The 23,639-nt window shown below is 38.6% G+C and overlaps 1 protein-coding gene across 6 annotated transcripts in view; it reads left to right on the top strand.

Annotated features, from left to right (window-relative positions):
* The window catches only part of ROS1 (ROS proto-oncogene 1, receptor tyrosine kinase), a 98,481-nt gene that overhangs the window by 73,220 nt on the left and 1,622 nt on the right, over window positions 1-23,639 (top strand). For 3 of the 6 annotated variants that reach the window (XM_019741353.3, XM_019741354.3, XM_019741356.3), the window contains 6 exons: window positions 488-552; window positions 1,697-1,826; window positions 7,688-7,785; window positions 8,009-8,212; window positions 9,185-9,319; window positions 15,408-15,571. In XM_019741353.3, coding sequence (XP_019596912.3) covers window positions 488-552; window positions 1,697-1,826; window positions 7,688-7,785; window positions 8,009-8,212; window positions 9,185-9,319; window positions 15,408-15,571 — 796 coding nt within the window. The other 3 variants (XR_012496723.2, XM_074333485.2, XM_074333486.2) reach the window with 3 other exon arrangements.

The raw sequence follows: 23,639 nt of genomic DNA on the forward strand, positions 1-23,639 counted from the left end.
CATTGACCAGAACTAAGCGATATGACCACCCCTATTTGCAAGGGAGGCTAGAGAATTGTAGAACACGATTTTCATGATTAGCTTAAACCAATTGTCTGGGACCAGACACCTTGCCTCTAAGAAACAAATTAGGGTATTGATAGCAAGGAAGTAGGGGGAGACAGTATTGAGTAGAAAACTTTGAAAATTAAGAAATTCTTCTGCATGCCAAATTTGGTCTCTTTTTAAAATTTCTACCTTTTGGAGAGACTTTGTGTAAATATTACTAGATCTTTTATCTATCAGATTTTCCTACTTAAAAATTTCAGTAACAGGAGCTAACTTTTGAATAGGTTGACAGAGCACATGCACATGTATTACCTATTATCTATTTTGAGGTTTCAGGGTGGATATTACCAAACAAAATAAAGATTGTCTCCATTAACTCACTGAGCTCTCGGAAATCAGTCTGCTATACTGATTCCTCGCTTGTTTTTATGTTGCACAGACTTTGAAGAAGGGCTCTACAGACCAGGAGAAGATTGAATTCCTGAAGGAGGCACACTTGATGAGGTTATCAGGGGAGCTCTGAAATAACTTTCCCTTGGTATGGGTTGGAAGCTTTTATGGCTGACTGGTGGGTCCTTAACATTTAAACGACCTGACATAACAGATCATACCCAAAATGAGCATGGCTGAAGTTTAAACAGAAATATGCCTGTAGTGACAAGTATTCTATAGAAGCTGGTCTTTTAAGCCTGGGCACAGGCAGTCCTTGGGCAAAAAGTTTTCCTTTCATTTACCTTCAATAAGAAGTGAGTTTAGCAAATGATTTCTGAAGTTGTTCAGCTTTAAACGTGCTTATGTTCTTCTTAATGTGTGATGATGGGTCCAGCAGACCGAGACAGGGAGAGTTCTCCTAAGTACAGTAATAGCAATGAAAATAGCCCGTGTCTTGGTAGCTTATCTTCAAGGTTAGAGTCAGTTAATGGTCATGAAAATGATTCAGACATCTCAAAGGGAAGACCTGAAGTGGTGGTTGATGGGGTCCCAAACTGTGTCATTAGATCAGGACTTACTCGCTTTGACATCTTGAGAAAACAGTCATAGCCAAAACTGCGTGTTTGATTTGTTTCTATAAAAAAGAAAGAATAATATCTCATCCTTGTGATGACTGAAAACAATATTTTCAACTATCTTTTTTTTTAAATTTTGTTTTATTAAATTTATTGGGGTGACAATTGTTAGTAAAATTACATAGATTTCAGGTGTACAATTCTGTATTACATCACCTATAAATCCCATTGTGTGTTCATCACCCAGAGTCAGTTCTCCTTCCATCACCATATATTCGATCCCCCTTACCCTCATCTCCCACCCCCCACCCCCCACCCCCCTCAACTATCTTTTGAAGAAGAATATTAGTTAAAATTACTTTCTTTTCCAAAATGTAAAATACTTAATATAAATGTTATTTCTTCTAAAACTCACCATATTCTCTCCATAGGCAACTGGCCACTAGGGGTTGCCATATTACCTTTGTAAGGCAAGCACTGACCAGCACTTGGAAAGGCGGCTTTCATTTATCAGAGAGAGAAAAAAAAATCATGTGTTTTGACGGGAACTGTAGATAAGCAATTGCTCTATTCCATAAGGGCCCTCAGCTAGGACTTCTGTCACAAGCATGTCATCCCGCTTGTCTCTTTCCACCTTTTAGCAAGTTTAATCATCCCAACATTCTGAAGCAGCTTGGAGTTTGTCTGCTGAACGAACCCCAGTACATAATCCTGGAATTGATGGAAGGAGGAGACCTTCTCACCTATTTGCGTAAAGCCCGGATGAACACGGTAGGAAATTGGTTTTGTAATGCAAATACTCTATAATATCCTATTAGTTTTCTTTAAATTCAATAGGCTGCAATTTTGGCCTATGGTAGAACCTTAGAAGACTTCCTTGGAAAGAATTCTTATATTCCCATCATGTGGGATTAGGACAAGTGTTCTATAGAAGCTGGTCTTTAAAGCCTGGACACAGGCAGTCCTTGGGCAAAAGGACTTGCTTTGTCCTTTTGGACTAATTTCTGGCATTTTCTGTGATTTGAGTCTGTTTTCAGTATTTTAACAGGAAAATAGGTCCCTCACTGCCAGAATCATGTTTTCTGGAGAACAGAGATTGTGTGGAGTTGGAAAAGATACATCTTCCTCTGTACTTAATCTATATGTCTGTCCTAAATTGGTATTTCCAGCCCTATGTCTTTACTGAGTACTAGAATTACGGGTATATATTCCCACCCAGTTGTTTGGATTTTAATAGGCATCTCACAGGTATTGAGGGCAACACAAAACTTGATTTCATACATCCTCCTCCAAGCCATCCATCCGAGTCTCTGCTTTCTCTTTTCCTTCAACCACCTAACAGCTCCTGTCATCTCTACAGTTCTGCCCACAAAATGCAGCCTCAATCCATTCTCTGTTCTCTCTCCAGTGCCTAGAGCAGTGCCTGGCACAGTGTGGACCCTGGAAATACTGTGGAATGAGTGCCAGGGGATGCCAGCACCTAGGGGAACCTACTTTGTACCTTACGTGAGAAACGCATGAGACAAAACAAGTTACTAAAATTTAAATCTGTAGATTTAAAAACAAATTGGTTTTCATTTCTATTGAAGTACACAGTGTATGGCTGAAAAATTAAATATATGACAAGGTTTATAGTATTTTTCATTATCTCATCCCATGCTGTATCTGATCCCCACATCCCAGGCGTCTACATGTTTCTTCTGATACCTCCAGGTTCCTAAATAAATACTCTGCTCATACGGTACATTGATTTTTTAATCTTGGGGGAAATCTATTGACTGCCTACTATGAAAGATAAAGATTTATCTCTCAGACTCATTTATGTATCAGCCCAAACCCCACCAGCTCTACACACAGGAAAACTGTTTCCTCCTTCCTCTGACAGTACCACAATTCTCATTTAAATCAGTATTGCAGGTTTACATTACTATAACTACTCAATTATTATTTGTAGCTAAATTACTCAAACGCCATGATTGTTTTTTATCCCTTAACCTAGTTGAATAAATGTCTCCTTTTTTTCCCATTTGCTTAGTTTTGTGTATACCCAAACTTCCTGACAGAATTGTAACACTTTTCTCAATATGGTTAAATATATCAGATAATCCAGCACTCAACCATTTTTTTTTTTGGCGGGGGCACTTCCCTTCTGGGTTCAGTACGGGAGCATATCTACACAGCTGTTATCCTAGGGGTTTCCTTCACGTTTACCCTGGTAATTTCCATGTTGGACCTTTGTTCCCTCTATTCCATGACTTCTTTGTTCTCTTTTAGAAAAGAGATAGCATGCATGTGAGGCAAAATATTTCTTTTTCCCCCCCTTTTTCTTTTTTGAGAAAATGTCCTTTATTCTTCCCTCACACTAGATTCATAATTTGGCTGATTCTAGGTTGAAAACCCCTTTTCCTCAAAAATAAATGCACTATATCTCTGTTTTCTAGCTTCTACAATTGCCTTTAAGAGGTCTTATGTCATTCTGATTCCTGGACTTAGTATGATCAGTGATCTGCTTTCTATCCTCCTCTTTGGAAAGTTTTAGGAACTTCTTATCTGTGGTAATTTTTAACCGTCTCAGCACTCAGCTTGTAAAATCATCCCCTTCATTTCTGGGATTTTTTTCCCCATATTATTTCTTTGATAATCAATAAAACTCTTTGTTCCCTCTATTTCCTTGTTCTAGAAATCCTATTGAATAATGGACCATTTTGTTTTATCCTTTTGTTTTATTAGTTGTTCCTATTTTCCAACTCTTTGTCCTTTTGCTCTCAATTCTGGTAGATTTTGTCAATCTTTTTATAGAACTTAACATTTTAATTTTACACAAAATTTTTCTCATATGTTGACCACATCTTAAAATAATTTTCTTTTTTTTCATACATGCAAAATCTTCTCTTATTTTTCCTAGGATACTAATTGTAATTTTTTTAAGTATTTGATTTGCTTCCTGCATTGTCCTGATTTCCTTTCTTCTTTGTTCTGAGGTCTGTTTGTTAATGTGAGAAGATTTTATCAAGATTTGTTAATTTGTGGCTGGTCTTCATATTTAATAGTGAGGCCTAAGGTGCTGACTTTGGAACCTGTGTTTCTGGGGCAACTTCCTTTTGGTTGTCAGGTGGGACCCTACTGTTCCATGGGGGCTGGCCTGATGACAATATTTGGATGTCTTCCCTGACATATGCCAGTTTCACCAGAGAGGAATCTGCTGGTCTCCTGCCTGGGCAATAAAGCCTGAGCCTCAGTTCAGGGAGTCAGGCTGGGGAAGGGATCTGGAGGCCTCAAGGCTCAGTATGTGGACGCTCATTTAGATCCCCTCTCCGTTTTCAGCACAGTGGCTTAACATGATTGGTGTCTTTGGACGTGGTGAAGTTCTGGTTCTGTGTGTGTGTGTGTGTGTGTGTGTGTGTGTGTGTGTGTGTGTTCTGAAGAGGAATGCTTCCTGCTGCAGTGGGAAGATCTAGGATCTAATTAGCCCTTAAAATAAAACCCCTGCAACTAAAGATTGAAAATGGCGACGGGGCTTGGAGCTGAGCTGTGCCCTCCACAACTAGATTGAGGGACAACTGCCTGGAGAAACACACTGTCCCCCAATATTCCCCAATAAGATTAAAAAAATAATAATAATAAATAAATAAACTTCTAAACATTCCTCTTGCTCTCAGTCCTGCCCCTCACCCCTGCATTCAGAGATACTTGCTCCCTCCAATTCCAGAGCCTTTATGGGGCTCTAAAGTGAGAACAACTTCATTCTTGCCTTCTCCCTCTGGTCAGCTTTCATCTCTCTTGGCTCTGCTAAATTCCCATTCCTTCATCTGCTTTCCCTCTTCCAAAATGTTTTGTGTGCTATATCTATTCTCGTGATCTATTTGCCCTTGTGAGATTATACAAATTCCCCCTCTACTGTCATTTTAGTAAGATTTGTGGAGAGAGTAGAACCAAAAATGTATCAATCCCCCATCTTTAATAAAGTTTATCCGTAGATTTTTTTAAAGGTTTTTTGGAGGAGAGAAGAGAGGATGAGATAGACTGGAAGAAAATATGAATCTGCTTCTTCCAGATTATTCCTATTTCTCTCGGGTCCTAATGGTTATAATGATTAGTTCTCAAGTGCACTTCACTTGTTCCACTGCCTTTCCTGCCAGCTGCCCCGGACCTCTTCTGTGTCTCATTTCCCTGCCTCCAGCCTTATAGGACAGTGTGCTGTTAGGTGCCGAGTGCTGGAATTAAGGTCTAGGCCCTTAGTGGAATACCTCAGACTCTGAGCCCCCATTATGCTGAGTTCATTTGGGGCCAGCCATCTCTCCACAGAGCATGCTCAGAAGAGGCAGTGTTCCAGAAGAGCTACCACGTGTCCTTCTCCCATCACTACGCTCAGACTGTTTTGTTAGGGTTGAATGCATAGAAATTGACTGCAACTAGGCCCACAAACCTTAGTCTAGTCCTTCATTCTCAGGGTCTCAGTTTCTGTATCTGTAAAATAGGATATTAAATCAAAAACTTCCGCAGGCTCCTGTTAGCTTTGATCTTCTACAATTTTATTAAGATAATGAAAAATTAAAAACAAACAAACCAAGCTATTAAAATAATACAAATACATATCCAGAAACAATTTAATTCATCAGATATTTGCTGGGTGTGTATGGTACGTGGTGAAGGATGTGGCTCTTGCTTTCAAGGAACTCTCCACATGGTAGGGAGGTAAGTCACATTTGTGGTGGAAAGTGGGAGGGCCTACTAAAGTGGAGTGGAGAATATACTACTGAAGCATAGAGGAGAGAGAGAAGATCTCCAGCTGAGGAGTCCTGGGAAGTCTTTGTGGAGGAGACATAACCAAGGTGGGAGACATAACAGTCTCTGAAACAGCCACATGAGTCGTGAAAAGCTTTGATTGGGGAGAGACCTGGAGGGAGGTTTAATATGTCCGGAGGGTTTACCAAAAGATGATAGATGATAGCCCACGGCAGCATCTGGAGGCAAGGAAGGCCAGCAAGGGGTGGTGAGGTGTCCCAACAGGTTGTCACAGAGGCTGTCAAGAGCAAGCGATAGAGATCCAGGCAGGCAGGCAGCCAGGCAGGTAGCATTCTGAAAATCTGTCAGTAGGAACAGGACTCTAGCTGCTAGACTGAAGTTTAAGAGCAGGGTTCTCTGTGAAGAGAATCTTCACAAGTAGGGTTGGTTTGCCAAGAACAAAACAGACTTTCATTGACAGAGGAACCAGTGCACAGTCAGGATACCCAGCAGGGACTCAGACCAGACTGTGAGACCAGCATCTTGTGGACCTGAGCAGGGCTGCGGGGACTGATTCTGGGGAGGAAGGTCTAGCCTGGTCATCAGGACTTGGTGTGGTTGAGGAGGACCATGGCAGTGTTGAGTCCCAGAGTATCAGGATTCTTTCTACTGGGGGGACAAGACATGAACTTGTTATGGGAGGCAGAGGGAAGAGCACTTAAGAGCACCCATCTATAAGGAACTGAGGGATTTCAAGGGTGGAAATTATTATAGATGTTCGCTGAAGGATGTGGATGGAAATCAAGAATAAGGAGGGCGTTCCAGGAAACAATGAAAGCAGGAATATGGAAAAGAGTTTGAGAAATGCAGAGCAGGTGTAAAAAATGACAAGTGGCCCAGTGTGACAGAAGTGCAGATTGTGAGAACAGAACTATGGGGGGAAAGTGGACGTAAAGAGAGGCTGAGGCTGCCATGGAGGCTGTGCTCAGGAATCTGTAACAGATCCTACGGGCAGTGGGTCATAACGGGGTGAGCTAATTAAAGCACAGAAGGCTTGAGACATGGGAGTTTGGGATGAGTCAGATAGAGATGATAAAGGCCTGAACCAGGGTAATTGCAGGGAGATGGCACGGACAGACAGTATGTGAATGTAGCTTCCGGGCAGGAACTTTGAGTTTTTTCCAATTGGTACTAATGAAAACTTCAACTGGCATTTTTCATGTCGAAATCATTGCAGCCAGTATAGGCTCAATTTATTTGTCCTGGCTTTCTTCGGTAAGAGGAGTAATCTGTGACCTTGAAATAGAACCTGTAACGCTAACAATTTATATGGAGCTCATATGAGGAACAAGCTCATTGTCACGACTGATGTTATAGTGTGACATTGGGCCTTGAACTAGCTAGCAGTGATTAAATTATCATTATTACTACTTATGAGAGCAGCTATTGGTTCTTAAGTGCCTTTTATTTGCCAGCCAGACTACATATCTTATCTCAAATCCTACCCAGGCAGGATTATTGTTATTTCTATTTTACCCACGAGAAAGTTGCTGAGTGAAGAAAGCAAAGTGAACAAGTTCACACAAGTAAGTAGCAGAACAAAGTTTCACATTTTGTCTGTCTGAACCAATACCCTGAGGTCATTCCAACACAGATCCCCTATTGCCTCGGCTTACTAAATGTGTAGTCTTATTTATGTATATTTGGGTAGAAAGCATATAAATTTAGTTCTTTTCCTCTTTGCTTCAATTCTTATAACCATAACTAAAAATTCCTTCAAAACATCATATGCATGTGTGTACGTGCATATATATGTATCCATTCATATGGCTGTGTGCGTGTGTGTATGTGTTTGTATTTTGTGCAAATTGGAAAAGTGCCTATAATCTTTCTTCCATTTCTTACAGTTTCATGGTCCTTTACTCACCTTGCTTGACCTTGTAGACCTGTGTGTAGATATTTCGAAAGGTTGTGTCTACTTGGGGCAGCTGCACTTCATTCACAGGTACAGTGAATATCCTGGATACAAGGTTCTTATGGATATTGGCACAATAACATCTGTAGTTTGAGTGAAACATACAAGAAAATTAAATATTTTCATTCCTTCAAAATAGCAATAATTTCTGTAAAAAGAATCTCTCTTCTCTCCAGACCTACTAGTGTTACTTGTCTGCTCTCTGGAACTTTATTATTATTATTATTGTTATTAAATAGAGCTTCTGCCATAGGGATCTGGCAGCTCGGAATTGCCTTGTCTCTGTGAAAGACTATAGCAGTCCATCACGGATAGTGAAGATTGGGGACTTTGGACTTGCGAGGGACATCTACAAAAATGATTACTATAGAAAGAGAGGAGAAGGCCTGCTCCCTGTTCGGTGGATGGCTCCAGAAAGCTTGGTAGATGGAATCTTCACTACGCAGTCTGATGTATGGTGAGCTTAACAGGACAGAGAAATGTGGGAACGACCATTCAATGTCATGTAATCTTGTTTTTTATGTGATAAAACAGAAGACCAGAGAGATTGTGATTTGCCTTAAACTAAAGTGAAAGTTGATGGCTATAGTGGGATGATTCCTGGGTCTCAGCAATTTACATACCTCACTCCAATCTGTTCTGATCCTTTATCTTACTAGTGTATGTGAAATAGCTACACATACTTCAGGTATTTTATTACTCTCCTGAAATGTAGAGGCTATGACTAAAAAGAATTGATACCTATGAATTAACGTCTAACTGTGTGTCCAAAGACCCACTGTTTGGAGAAGTTTGGTCATTAATTTTTAAGTAGACTTTAAATCATGAATCTTGAAAAGATTAGGACATTGAGGAGATTTGGACAGCTCTTTATTATTTGAATAGGGCTCCTCAATTTTGCTTGTTGACCACTAACTTTTGATTAGAGTTGCTCAAAATGTAAAGATTTGTTCAATAACGTTTAAGCTGAAATAGCTCTAGGCAAAATTAGGGGTGAGATAAAATTAGTCCTCAGTGCTGCCAGTTTTTATTTGTGCCTTCCCTCTCTACATTTACTAGCACTCAAACTCAGGAGAAACAAAAAAGCTGAAATGTTTCCTTGCTGACCCCTAAGTGTATCTGCATGTTGACACTATCAAAGCCTTAGACAATTTAGGTTCAGCCAGGGAGGAGGAGCAAAGTGTGTGTGCGCGCGCCTTGCCCACTAAACCTCCCTGTCACCTTTGAAGTGTTGCTTAGTATGCAGTTGCTTGTTCTACTTTTTCTTGGGGTCAACTTGCTTTTAAGTTTCCCATTTGCCTTTTATGGGGCCAATAACGTCAATCACAAAGTAAACCCCCATAGCCCCAGGAATATTAGGTGGGGGAAACTACTGTAAACATGATGTTTATCATAAGTATAACTAAAGCAAACTCTCTAATATCATTAGGTCTTTTGGAATTCTGATTTGGGAGATTTTAACTCTTGGTCATCAGCCTTATCCAGCTCATTCCAACCTTGATGTTTTAAACTATGTGCAAACAGGAGGGAGACTGGAGCCACCGAGAAATTGTCCTGATGCTCTGTAAGTTAATTATATTAACATAAGGACCCCAAAACAAAAACATGTGCACATGCAATTGGTATGGTATTTTAAAATAATAAATGGAATTTATATATTTGTATATCCTACATAAAATATAAATTGATTGTCACACTTAATTTACTAAATATGTAATGGTTCCATATATATATATATACATATATAATTATACACACACACACATATATATATATATATATATATATATACATATTTATAGTCTCTGGGATATTTACAGGGAGGTCATATATATATATATATATATATATATATATATATATATATGACATACACATACCTGAATAAGTTTGGTGACAGTGCCTAATTTTGTTTCTGAAATTATACACACATACACACACATATATATATATATATATGTATATATATATATACATATATATATATGTATACATATATATATATATATGTGTGTGTGTATGTGTGTATAATTTCAGAAACAAAATTGGAAGAGTAGAATATATTTATACTCCTGGTTAAGTGTATTCTAATAAATAAATAAAAGCTCTTTGTGGGTGTGTGTGTGTGTGTGTGTGTGTGTGTGTGTGTGTGTTGTTTTATTTTGGAAGACCTGATTTGACTAATATCTTAATCTGCAAATTAAAAGATTCTGTTAAGTAGGAATATAGTGTTTAGAAGTTGGATTGCAGTTGTTGATACAGCTAATATAGCTAATATTGTGATATAGTTCTACTAAAAACAATATAGGTTGTTATCTGTTTATGAACTTAACATGAAGGGACTAAGTATTAGTGACTCTATCAAACTGATCCTAGTCACTATTAAATTCTACTTAATTTGTGATTCTCAAAAAGTGCGTGGTTTTGATCTCTTTTAAAAAGAAAAGCAAGCCAAGTTATTTTGCTGAGTATTAATCTACCTTTCTGTGAAGAACCTCAGCAGAAATATTAAGTCCTGAAACTTTTTCCAAGAGGTGTTTTACCCAAGAAGTTTCTAAAAGAACATACAAGCAACAAGTATAGACTCCTCTGTTATGTGCATGATACCACACTAAGGATTGTATGGTATACAGAGCTGTTTAAACCGGGGCCATGGCTCTTCAGCATCTCAGAATGTATTTTGAAAGAAAAGACACACACATGGAGCAGCTGGATAACAAGCCAACACGTAATAAAGTGCTAAACTGTGTGGTACAGACAAGTGCAAAAGGAATTAGCAGTATGCGGATACACACCATGGTTGTGCTGCCTTGACTGTGCTGTGTTATTTAGAGGACTATTCAGACTGGAGCCAAAAGATGATTAAGAACTGGGCACCTTGGTTGGGTGTTCTACTGGTGAATGTTTTTGTATTATTTAAATCTTCCAGCTAGAAAAAAATTTGAATCACTTTTTGTGTTTTAGCTTTTATAGTCTCTGGGATATTTACAGGGAGGTCATATATATATATATATATATATATATATATATATATATATATATATATATGTATATATGACATACACATACCTGAATAAGTTTGGTGACAGTGCCTAAAAATATTATTCAAATATTTTGGGCATGATGGAAAACCTTCTGTAAGTTAAGTATAAGAAATTATACAAAATTTGAAAGGGCTTGAGGGGAAAACGCCAACATACCTAAGTGTGAAATACATTTTTATTAAATAATTAGCAAACTAATCACTATTTTGCATCTCTATAATTTTATCTTGAATAATGATTCAGTTGGCTATATTATTGCTCTAATTTTATAAAAATATAGTTTCCATGAAACCAAAGTTTTCTATTGTTGGTTTTGAAGTTCATTTGAACATCAGTAATTAAAAAGTAAACAAAATTTCCATCCCTCTCTCCAAGTGCTGTATGACTCTCAGAGCCCCAGGAGGGGTTAACTCATTGCCAACCAGGAAAACAAGCTGTGCTAGGAAATGGAGCTCTGAGCCATGCCATTCAATCTGGCCACAGCCTTAAGTTGTCATGATAAAGATTAACTACTCTCCTTAGAGAACAGAGGGAACTGGTTTTTATTTGAAGCAGTTCTCTGAGATCACAGGCCCAGCTTAGAGAGTTGAAAGTCTGCACTGAGCCATGCTTCACCTTCTATTCACTGCTTAAATTCTCAGCACCTGGATGCACTCTGGGTCAGGTGAGCCCATAGGTGGATACACTGTGCTCAGCTATTAATGGAATGCGGGAGTTCAGAGCATTCCTCCCTTCTTTCCATAGCCTGGGATGTGTGGTGCAAAGTCCAGTCCTCAGTAGTCTCTTCAGCTTTCAGTTTGCACAACAACCACACCGCTCCTGAGAAGCAATGGGATCAAAGGGCAATCTACTTCAAGTGAGAGCTCTTTGGGGTTCTCTGACAGACGTAGTGGAAACTGGAATGACTGGAAAGTCTCTCAAATGGAGGGAGCAACAATGGGAGAAAATGAGGCTCACCATCTTATTTTTACCCCTTTAACATATGTGCACCTAGATGGCAAGTGAGTCTCTCCAGGGTTGGCATAATACGTGAGGGAGTTTTTAAAATCTGTACTTTATACGCTTTGTTTAAATACCTGTAGAAACTCACCTCCTTAATTCTGAAAGATGCCATGGAGTTTTCATCTGTTGAATGTTAACTGCTTTATGAATTCAAGGACTTTACTCAGAGACACTAATAATGAACATGATTAATGAGTCTCGTGTTATTTTGAAAAAAAAAGCCAAAGGGGGGTAAAGCGTTGGCATGGTGAATGAAGGAATTTGAACCTGAACACTTAGCTACATGAGATGTTTCAAGTATCATGAGTGTGTATCTGTTTAGAGCTGGAAGAACCAGCCCATGTAAATTTTGACAAAAGTGAAATATCTGTAAGTTTATTTAGAGTAATATGCTGGAATATGTGTAACTGTAAGTTTGTGCAAGTATCTAATGCATTATATTGAATTGTGACAAGTGCGTATTTGTACAGAAAGAACCCTATGCCAAAGGAATAGCTAATTTACCTTAAAGTTATAAGAAATGCATTTTTTAGGATTAAATTCTTAAAAGCTTCTTCATTTTATTCCACTGCCAGCTTAATGCCTTTTTCTTTTTAAGATTTTATTGGGGAAGGGGAATAGGACTCCACTGGGGAACAGTGTGCACCCCCAGGCCCCTTCTCCAAGTCAAGTTGCTGTCGTTTCAATCTTAGTTGTGGAGGGTGCCATTCAGCTTCAAGTTGCTGTCCCATCAGTCCCAGCTGTGGAGGGTGCAGCTCAGCTCCAGGTCTAGTTGTCATTGCTAGTTGCAGGGGGCGCAGCCCACCATCCCTTGCGGGAGTCAAACCGGCAACCTTCTGGTTGAGAGGATGTGCTCCAACCAACTGAGCCATCCGGGAGCTCAGCAGCAGCTCAGCTAAAGGTGCCTTGTTCAATCTTAGTTGCAGGGGGCGCTGCCCACCATCCCTTGCGGGCCTTGAGGACTCGAACTGGCAACCTTGTGGTTGAGAGCCCACTGGCCCATGTGGGAATCAAACCGGCAGCCCTCAGAGTCAGGAGCATGGAGCTCCAACCGCCTGAGCCACCAGGCCGGACCCTCAATGCCTTTTAAGAACCCAAGTTGTACTCTCTACTTTTAAATGACTGTTGCTTTATTGATATAGTGCCTATATTCTCAATCTAGGGCAATTTATGCTCTCATTTGTCCCTGGATGGTTAGACAAAAAGGTTTTCTATGTTTTTGCCCTCAGAAAATTAAGAATAATAATTAGACTCAAATTAAGCCTCTGTAGATGAAAAAAATAGGAATATTAGCTTAAATAAATTACATAGATTAAGCAAGAGGTTGAACTTTTAGTGGGTAGTGTGAAGAAGTGAGGTGTAGAGTGGCTATGTGGCAACTAAAGATGGCTTCTCTCTCCTCCCTCCCTCTCCTCCTCCCCCTCCTCCCTACCTTCTTCATTCTAGTTTTTTCTTTCTCTCCTTCTAAATAATCTCCATTAAGTGTCTTAAAATCCTTTGCAGAATGAGGCAGGTTATAAATAAATAAAATAAGTAAAAATTTCATAATTGACATATGACAAGTCTTGAGAGAGCCTATCTATTCTCTGGCAATATCTTTGAATCATGGCTTTTTTTTTTCTAGAAAGGATATGCTTCTTGTGGAGAATTATACTTTACTTTCTCCTTTCACCTCCTAAGACAATGCTTAATCATCAAGATTCTACTTGAACTACTACTTAAAAGGTTTAACTATTTAATGTTTAATTTCAAATCTAATCATCATTCATTGGGATCTTTGTGTCATCCCTGAGTCTAAATGCCACAGGTTATAAAAAATAAATTTAAAAGATTGGATTCTTAGCTACAATTTTAATTTTTTTAAAATAGAGCCAAATTTGGTACTCTATATCTAGAATGTAATTTCCTTGTCATATATATGAAAAGTCATTAGACCAATACTGGAAAATAGGCCAATATCAGGTTTCCCTACAGTATTCTGATATTGAATACTAGTAAATCTGATTGAGGTGTTTGTGAGAAAATAAAAGAGATAGAAGTGGAATTTGCATGCCACATTATAATGGAATAAAGATTATAATTCCTAAAATAAATACTAGCTACATATTTTAAATACAATACCCATAGTGATTCCTGAATTGTTGTCACCTAGTGACTGAATATATTCTTGCTCTAGCTCCATTGCCTTTATTTAAGTCCAAACCACCATTATCTCTCACCTAGTCTTCTTTAACAACTTCATTGCTTCCCCAACTTGCCCCTCTACAATCCATTTTCCACGTATATCAGCTAGAATACTCCTTTAAAAATATGAAGATCGTGCCTGCTTAAATACTTTCAGCAGCTTCCCATTGTAGTGTCATAAAATCCAGCTCCTAGCCTGGTCTACGAGACCTGAGTGATCTCGCCTTCCTCCTCTGACCTCATCTCTTATACTCTCCCTCTCAATGACTGCTCTTCAGCCACATTGGCTTTCTCTCAGGTTCCAAAATGTGCCAAGCTCCTTCCAAATTTAGAAATTTACACATGCTTTTCCCTCTTCTAGTATGTTCCTTGACTCTCATCCCCACCCTACTCCCATGACTAGCATCTTATTTTCCCACAAGGTTCTTTGGCTTAAATGTGTCTTCCACAGAGGGGCCTTCTGTGAACAACTTACCAAAAATGTTCCATCTTTATGAGGTTTCACATTTGTCTTCTTTAGCACTTTTTTAGAACTTACAATTTGCAATTGTAAATTTATCTGTTGATATACTATTACTAATATTTTAAAATACTTCCCAATTTATGTTTCTTTATCAGCTTCTCTCTCCCTGCCCCCCCGCCCCCATTTGCCTTATAGCTCCAGAAAAATAACAAGAGAGAGCAGGTACTTGACCTTTTAAGTAAATCAGTAGACTTGAAAATCAAGTCTGGAGGAGAGAGAGTTATCTAGCCTCTAGTTCCTTGTTAGTGTATTAAATGCCAACTTTGAGTGACTAGGACCTACAATTCTGTATAAGGATGACTTAATTTTTTAAAAGAGGAAGTGAATAGAAGCCCCACTCCTTCTAAGCCCTGAGAAGTGGAAGAAGAAGAGACCTTGACAGATAGAGGCAGGAGGGTGATGATCTTGTTTATCTAGGTCCTGCACCCTCCCCTGTAGGCTGCAGTCAGATTAATTGTGGACAATGTCAAGGGCATGGAGCAATTGCCCACCCCTCCATGTGTGGGAGGATGGCAAGGAGATCGCTGAATAGGGAATCCCCACATTGACCTGGAGATGCAGCATCATGAAGAAGGCAGACTGTCGTGTCAAGACAGTGAGCATCTATCTTGAACTTTCAAGCCTCCTTTGTTTCCCAAATGGTGTGAACGTTTTGTTGAAAGTTAGAGATTAGGCCCAGGAGCAGCCGGTGGGCACGCAGCCGAAACAGGAAGGGATTTCCTGGGCCTTGTCAGCAGATACAGGGTGGGGTGCAGTCTCAGAGAAGGCTATGGCTAGGGAGAGGAAAGGGAAGACCAGTTCAGTGGAGAAAAGGTAAAGAGATCCAGACTGCAATGGTTGCCTAATGATATCCAATCACCACTTATTATGCTTTCGTGTCTGTCTACCCACATATCCAGGTGGAATTTAATGACCCAGTGCTGGGCCCAAGAACCTGACCAAAGACCTACTTTCCATAAAATTCAAGACCAGCTTCAGTTATTCAAAAGTATTTCCTTGACTAGTATTTCTCAATGCAGAGAAGAAGTAAACCCCAGTGGAGTCATAAATGAAGGCTTTGAAGGTAAGTTTGATTCTTTACTGGTTTACTCTCCAGTGTGAACTGAGCAAAGTTTAAATGGGTTATATACAGAAGACATTTTACAGGGGTAAGAATAATAATATACTGACACCATCCTTGTAACAGTTAAGAGTCTATTGTAATCTTCTTTGAAAATAATTTTGATCTGTGTACTAACAAAAAAAAGAGAATAATAGTATGTCCCCTGGGTTTATAATCTCAGATAGTAAGGAGGAGAATTAATATGCCAGACTACGCTTGTATTTTCATGAGGTCTGTTCTCCTCTCGCTCCACCCCTCACACCAGTTTGGACCTCAGCTGCAGAGTTATTATACACTCTTAGTTTATGGTCCATTATTATCATTGGTCTGTGCAGGGCTTCTCTTTTATTTTGTTTGTTTATTTATTCCCTTTATCTCTATATTTCTCTCTTGTTCTACTTTCTCCCTTCCCCTGCCAGGCAAACATTCTAATGTTTTTAATGTGTATCTTTGTATTTGTATGTCTTCCTACAAAATGTACATTGTATGTACAGATGCTATTGTGTTATGCAGTGATTCTTTCTTTTTTCATTAAGCACTATGTTCTTACGAGTCATCCATGTTGCTATATGTACATCTAACCCATCGAACCCGTTGCTTCTAACTGCTGAACATTTTTGCTATGATGGTTGTAGTGGGTGAGACCTTGCTACAGTCTAGTCTGATTCCACAACTTTAGTATTTTAGTGAATAAGAGAATAATCTTCAGGAGCCAATCTACTGTGATGGACAGACTAAGCCTTGTAGTTCTATAAAGAATACGAAACAGAATTAAAACACAGTAGTCACTTAATTCATTTCCAAAATCAGATTTACAATACATTTGCCTGATTGGCTACAGAGAAATGAATTTTAAAATGATCCTTTCTGGCTGCTTTAGAAGTCCTTCCTGTTATTAGACATTCACAAGACCCTTAGTTTTGTTTTTGTTTTTTAAATGCAAGAACTTAGAAATAAACCTGGCAAGATGGATTAAGACTCAGAATCACTCAGAAATTAGGCCTCTTGGTCTTTGCAGTGATTGGCTGATGGTTGTGTGTGGTCATTTCTCTACTGTAGCCCACGGTGAGGCCTTCACCTTGAGTGATGCACTTGACTAATAGCAGGGGAAAATAAGAAGCCCAAGGATAAATATCTGCTTGCCTTGTTTGCAGTGCTTCTGACTACATATTTGGAATAACTTTGGATCCATGGCATGAATGGAGATGAGACTCTGATCATGTGACTTCTTTAACATAAATAGCTAAGTGACAAATTGGAAAGGGCTCTGTTTTCCTTGAGCACACATTATAATCCTCCTCAGATAAGCCTTGTTAATGGTCTCACATTGGCTCCACCTGCCTTCTAGTCATGGAAGTGAGCTGATTCTACTAAGAGTGCCAAGGGCCAAGCCCTTAGGAGTTATAACTGCCACTTCAACCCCACAGGATAAGGGAAAACAAACCTGTAAGCCATTCTAGATACAATCAAGTCCTTCTCATTTTCTAAATATTTAATTAATGCAATTCTCTAAATGAAATTTTGTTAAAAACTGTTTTCAATTATTTCAACTGGTAGTTATTGACTTTTGTCCAAGACATAGTATTAAGCGCCTGAATTTAATGTGTTCCACTGGGCTGCTTTAAAGAAAAAAATAGAGTCGAGGATATATTTTTACCCTTGAGAAACTAAAGTCAGTTTCTTTAATTTTGTATGTAAGTTTTAATAGTGAGCTCTGCTTCTACTGGTGATTTTGAAAGTTGTGCTTATCATAAGACTCTGTCCCTAGCCACAGGAAAGGTAGATGTCACCACTTCACTATTGAGTAACACTGTTTTGCTCAAGCCATTCAAGTCTGCTCTTGTTTGGCCTGGTTCTTATTTGCATAACCTGATGTATGCAAACTTTAGAGGAACCACAATCTGGGGTGCTTTGCCAATATGTAAAATAAAATCTTTTGTTCCTAACAGAGATTAATTTAACAGTAACTGGGTTGAGTTGAACGTGTACAAATCTCAAAGGCAACCAGAATTGGTTTTGCTTACCTGGCATTGAAAGCATGTTTCTCTTACTAACTCACTGCTCTTATCTCTAGAAAGCCACACTTAACTGATATGACTCTAATTCAGATTTGTTTGTGAATATGATTTTGTAGACCTTATGAAATTAAACAGTCATTATTTAAATGTTTAAAAAACGTTTTTGTGTTATCTTGTATCAACCATAAAAGTGATTCCTGATTCCTTTCTGATTTTCCATCTAACTTTTCCAGTAATTAATATCAGTAACAGTCTTGCTATATTATTTACAACTGTGTCTGAAGATCTTTATTATAAAATAATTTGTATTTATTGTTTAAAAAACACAAAATTATGTTAGCAGAGTAAAAATAAAAGTCTCCTGTTTCTTCCCTATCCTCACTTCCTAGAGCTACCCAGAATGTGCAATTTGGTTACATGTTTCTAAGTGTTTTACAAGCATATGCCATTTACAGAAATGGTCATTTGTGTATCTTTGTATATATACTGGCTGGATTTAGAGATAAAATTGAAGTAATCTAGAGGAATGAGTGGATTGTAGATTCTTTGGTCAGTTTTCCACTATTTTTTTCCTTACAAAGGAGCTTATTTTTAAAGATTTGGTGAGCAGATGATTTTATACTATATCTTCTGTCAGAGGCTAGGAGGCATTCCGTGTTGCCATTGAAAGGGAATCCGTGTTCTGTTTGAGTCCAGAGGAAGGATGCTGAATCCATACTGTGTAATACCATGTTTCCCCAAAAATAAGACCTAGCCGGACAATCAGTTCTAATGCGTTTTTTGGAGCAAAACTTAGTATAAGACCTGGTATTGTATTATATTATTTTATATTAATTATATTATATTATATTGTACCCAGTCTTATGTTATATTTTAGAAGACCCAGTCTTATATTATAGTAAAATAAGACCGGGTCTTATATTAATTTTTGCTCCAAAAGACACATTAGAGCTGATTGGCTGGCTAGGTCTTATTTTTGGGGAAACACAGTAGAGGGAGAGTCAATAAAAGCCATGGTAACTTCTAAGCAGAATTCTGCAGGGAGGTGAGAAAAAATCGTATTTCAGGCTAGAAGGAGCAGTATGTAGAAAGGCAGGGAGTAATAGAGAGTGGAGTGTGCACAGAACTGCATGTAGTTTATCATCAATGTCGGGGGAAAATGGCAAGTGATGAAATTGGAGACAGAGTGGTTACACTAGTCAGGTAAGAGATGAAAATTGATGAGAGCTGAGTTAATGAATGGTAACAGGTATAGAGAGAAAGAAATTAAGCCCAGACTTACCACAGACGTAGGTGCTGCAGGATGCGGCATCTAATTGGGTGAAGAAGAGTGAGGAGATAACCGTGAATCCCAGTGATTTGAGAAGCTAGGGGAAAAGTAGAGCTCCTTCCAGAGATGGGGCAATAGGAGGAGGAATAGCCTTGCCCATGTTTGATTTTAGCATCGTGGGTTCAGGATGCGTAGAGAATCCCAGTATTCAATTGAAAGGTCTGTTCTGTAAATATACGAATAGGTAATTGAATTCAAGGGTATAGATGAAATCATTGAGGTAGACTGTATAGAATAAGAAGAGAAGTGAACAGTGGCTGGCACCAGAGGACAGCCAGTAGAGGAGGGAATAACAAAGAAATTTGGAGGGCATAGAGAGGAGGAGCCAGAAAGGAAAGAGAAAAGCCTTAAGAGAGTATTGTCATGGAAACCCAAAAAGGAGAGTGATCAAATGCTGCAGAAGAAGAGTTCCAAAGGGATGCTAGGACTTTACAGTTGACTTATATTCTATATTTAAATTTAATTCTTTGCTCATAGAATCCTTTCCTTCTAATATGTGCAGACATTTTATTAACCATCACAGAGGCTGTCATAATGGGTGTTAGAGGGCCTGAGAGCTCAGCTTGCCTTAGTCTCTACTAGAAGTCTCCATAAACCCTTGAGAAAATCTCTTACCATGTTGCATTACCTAGTTCATCTATGAGGCTGAGCTAAGTAACAAGCGATGGTTACAGTAAATATACAGAACAAGACTCTCTTTGTAAATGGCTTTTAATTGCAATCATAGTTAGTTTTATTATAGCACTTTTTTCTGTGCCACTCACTGGGCTGTGTGGGTAAACTCATTAAATCCTCACAATAGCCCTATGAAGTGGATAGTTTTATTATCACATTCTCCAGATGAGAAGCCTGAAGTTCAGCAACTTGCCCATGGGCATACTGCTGAGGTGGTGTTGGAGTTTGGCTCTATTCTAGAGCTTGTGCTCTCAGCCTTCACAGAGGCATGGCTGGGTAAGAAAACTGCCACCATACTCTCCCCAGTGTGTTATCAGTCGTGTGCTGCACAGCTAGGTATAGTGAAAAAACATTATTCATGGCCTATTAGAAAAGTTACACCAATTTGTCCTGGTTATATCAAATATATTTAGGTGCCAAGTTTTGGCAAACTGAATTAAAAGTCTAAATAGTGTTCAAAAACATGGAGAAGCAGACATAGATATGCAGAATAATGATGCAGGAAGAGTTTAACAGGGAATATAACCACATTTTGATGATTTAGATAGAAACAAGCAATTCTGTGCCATGAAAGACATGTAATTTCAGTAAAAGGGAAATTCTCATTCTGTTACTTACAATGAATGTAATTTCTGACGTTAAGGAATAGTAAGAGATATGGAAATCACTAAAAATTTTGATAATTGAGACATGACTGAACCAAAGTGGCAGAGAAAAGAGAAGAAATAGAATGAAAGGTACAATCTGCATATTTGAAAAGGATGCAAGTCATGAAACAGTCCCTTCAAGGGAAGTCTAAACTTAATTACCCTTTTAATAAAAGAGAATGTGTTTAATAATAGTTGGCTGCTTTGCAGACCTGCGGGCATGTTTAGCAAAAGTAGTGAAGTGTCGGTCTTCACTGTTATTGTTGGAGCTATATAAGAAGATAAGAAAGCCACGGGAAGGGCTTTTTTGAAAAAAAAAATAATAATAATAAAGGGCATTAGAATTGCAGAGAGCAATAATACCCTGTCTATCCCATGGTCCTACTGACCTAATGGGGTGGAGAAGGAATAGAGAAGGAAGATTAGTAACATATCTGGGCATCTAGTAAAAATATCCCTGTGACTTCATCCAAACATTTGTGTAAACATCACCTCATCAGTCCCAGAGAGTTCCACAGGAAACAAATCTAAATGCTCCTCTGCTGTTCTAAACATAGCCAGTCAGCCGGCATATGTCTCGTCTGTTAATACCCTGTCTTACTTGGAAGTCTTTATTTTAATATTTCCCTCTTAAAGAGAGGGTTGCTGAGTGTGTGCTGCTGTTGTTCAGAATCTCTGCTTTAAGGCCTGACCTGCAGGTTTTCTATTCAGTAGTTTTTAAACAAAAACAAACACCCCCCCCCCATCTCTTTATGCAATAAGAAGATGTACTAATTGCTGAAAGTTTGCCAGGGTCAAGTTACTAAATATTGCTCTAAGTACCATGAACCAATGAAGCAGTTAGATAATGATTTTTCTTTGACATACAGTGCCAGAATTTGTAAAAAAAAAAAAAACACAAAAAGCATTTATTTGCCTTATATAAAAGTTCTTTTCAAATAACTCAACAACAGGCCAAAAAAATTAAAATCCTGTTTCATTAGAAAGTTTCCCAATATGTTATTTAATGGGATAAAAATATGGCAGTGAAGCAGCCAGTAACATGAATAATTAGACCTATATCATAGGTTTAAGTATTTATTGAAATTTTAAACTTTTCTTTACCCTAATTTCTTTAAGCCCTTTAGGAACAGCCTAATTTCCTCAATAATCTGGGCCACTGGACTATTTAAAGTTAAATATCTTATTTCTTTCACTTTTTGATATTTTCTATCGCTATTATCATACATAGTGAATTATTCTTATGAGTTTCTCAATGGCTATTAATACATATTGACAATAATCATAACATTTAGATCCTTCTGTAGATATTCGCCACGTAGGCACTAACTAAACATGGCATCTGATACAGTTATTTCTATGGGGGAGATATTTTACAACACTGTCCGACTATTCATGTGGTTTGAAATGTGCTATAACAATGTTTGAACAAGGAAGACGAACGTGAAACGCTGCCAAAGAACTTGTGAGCCTGCAGCTGGGCCATCCTGTTTGTCAGCGGGACAGTGGGTAGGGGCGGGTGTATGCTACAGAAATGAGCTCCTGATAATACAGAGTAGAGATAGCAGTTCATATGTTCTTCTAATAAGGTAAGCTTTGTGTCAGGTTTGGAACTTGGTAAATAGGTAGATCCATTAGATTCCACTGGGAAAAATAGGTACAGTGATGCTTCCCTTAGTCCTTTGAAATTATTTCATTTTCCCCATATTTCAATTGAAATTCATTCCAAACAAACCCAACCTGGGTGTAGATCAAGCTGAATGCCGGGGGTGGGCAGCCCAGTCGGTGTCACCCACACCATTGGATATTCTCATGCTGGAAGGATGAGGAGGAAAAAGGGAAAGACCATCATCTTATCTACTGAACTGTTTCTGATTTTTCAAATATATTTTATGAAAGGATAGTAATATTTCTGATCATAATTTTTTATCCCTGTACCAATACCCCAAGATTGGAAAATATGGATAAAAAACAATTCCCACAATATACATTTGTATATTCATCTTACATTGCATTGTGTATTTCTCTTTTTGATTACCTAGAATTTTTTGAAATATTTCAGAAATTCTGCTATTAGGTTTCAACAAGGATTCTTATACTTCTGTATGTAAGGAAGTTAGCCTTGAAGTAGGGAAAGACAAAATAATATGAGTGTAATTTTTTGGAAGGTAATTACCCTCTGGCTGCCCATTTTTCTGCTGCCACCCCGATGCCATATGCATGTGTGTCTGAGTCTGTGCTGCTCCTGGACTCCTGTAGGGCACACTGCCCACCCACGTGGGTCCTCCTCACACAGCACAGCAACTCCACCTTCCCCTTGAGGGTGAATGCTTGTGAGGACACAGGCTCAAGACAGACAATCTAGATTCAAATTCCGGCTGTGTGACCTTGGGCAAATTATATGACCCCTCTGTGCCTCAATTTCATCATCTATTAAATGAGGATAATACTTAAGTATTAAGGATAATGCTTAATCCCCGGGGTGCCAAAAAAATGTATACAAGTGGACACTTTGGTCAATGTTGCTCAAGCAGTAGTTTGCCGTAATCAAAAGTGTCTGGATGCTGATGGTAACCACTTTGAGCACCTCTTGTAATTGCAGAAGTCAAACGTGACTTGTGTTCATCTTTTATTATAGGTATATATTGAATATTACAATTTCAATACAGTTTTCCTTTCTTAAAATGTGTATACATTGTTTTTGGCACCCTCTATAGAAGAATGGGTTAATATATGCATATAGCTTAGAATAGTGCCTGACACATAGTAAGTACTGTGTAAGTGTTAACAACAATTATTATTACATTTCATGTCATTTTCCTTCTACCTCAGTCTTACCATCAATACTTGCCAAGCCTGTGTCCATTCCCTGTCAGCCTTTTGAGGTCATAAGCAAGCTAGTTTTAAATTTGCCAATTAGTGTTAATGGTTTCATGTGCTACTTGTCCCAGGGAGATGGCTGAGGAGGGCCAGCCACCTTGGATGCCTAGCTGTCCCTCAATTCAATTAGCATGCTCCGCCTCGGGACTCCACTTCTTACTGTTTTCTCCCCCTGGAATCTTCTTCCTAAGATAGCCACATGGCACATTCTCTCACTTAATTCAGGTCTCTACTTGAATTTTACCTCATTAAAGAGGATTTTGCCAATGCCTCATATAAAATAGCAGCCGCTCCACCATTACTTTCTTTTTCCCTCATACTGCTTATCACCACCTGACATAGATTTAGTTATTCACTCATTTGTTGTCTGTCTCCCCCCATTAGAATGTAAACGTCAAAGAACAAACTAGTTTGTTTCATTCATCTCTGTGCCATCAATACCCAGAACACAGCCTGGCATATACTAGGCATTCAATAAA

The sequence above is a fragment of the Rhinolophus sinicus genome, chromosome 2 (genome assembly GCF_057876585.1).
Source record: "Rhinolophus sinicus isolate RSI-liver-muscle chromosome 2, RSI-T2T, whole genome shotgun sequence".
Lineage (NCBI taxonomy): Eukaryota > Metazoa > Chordata > Mammalia > Chiroptera > Rhinolophidae > Rhinolophus > Rhinolophus sinicus.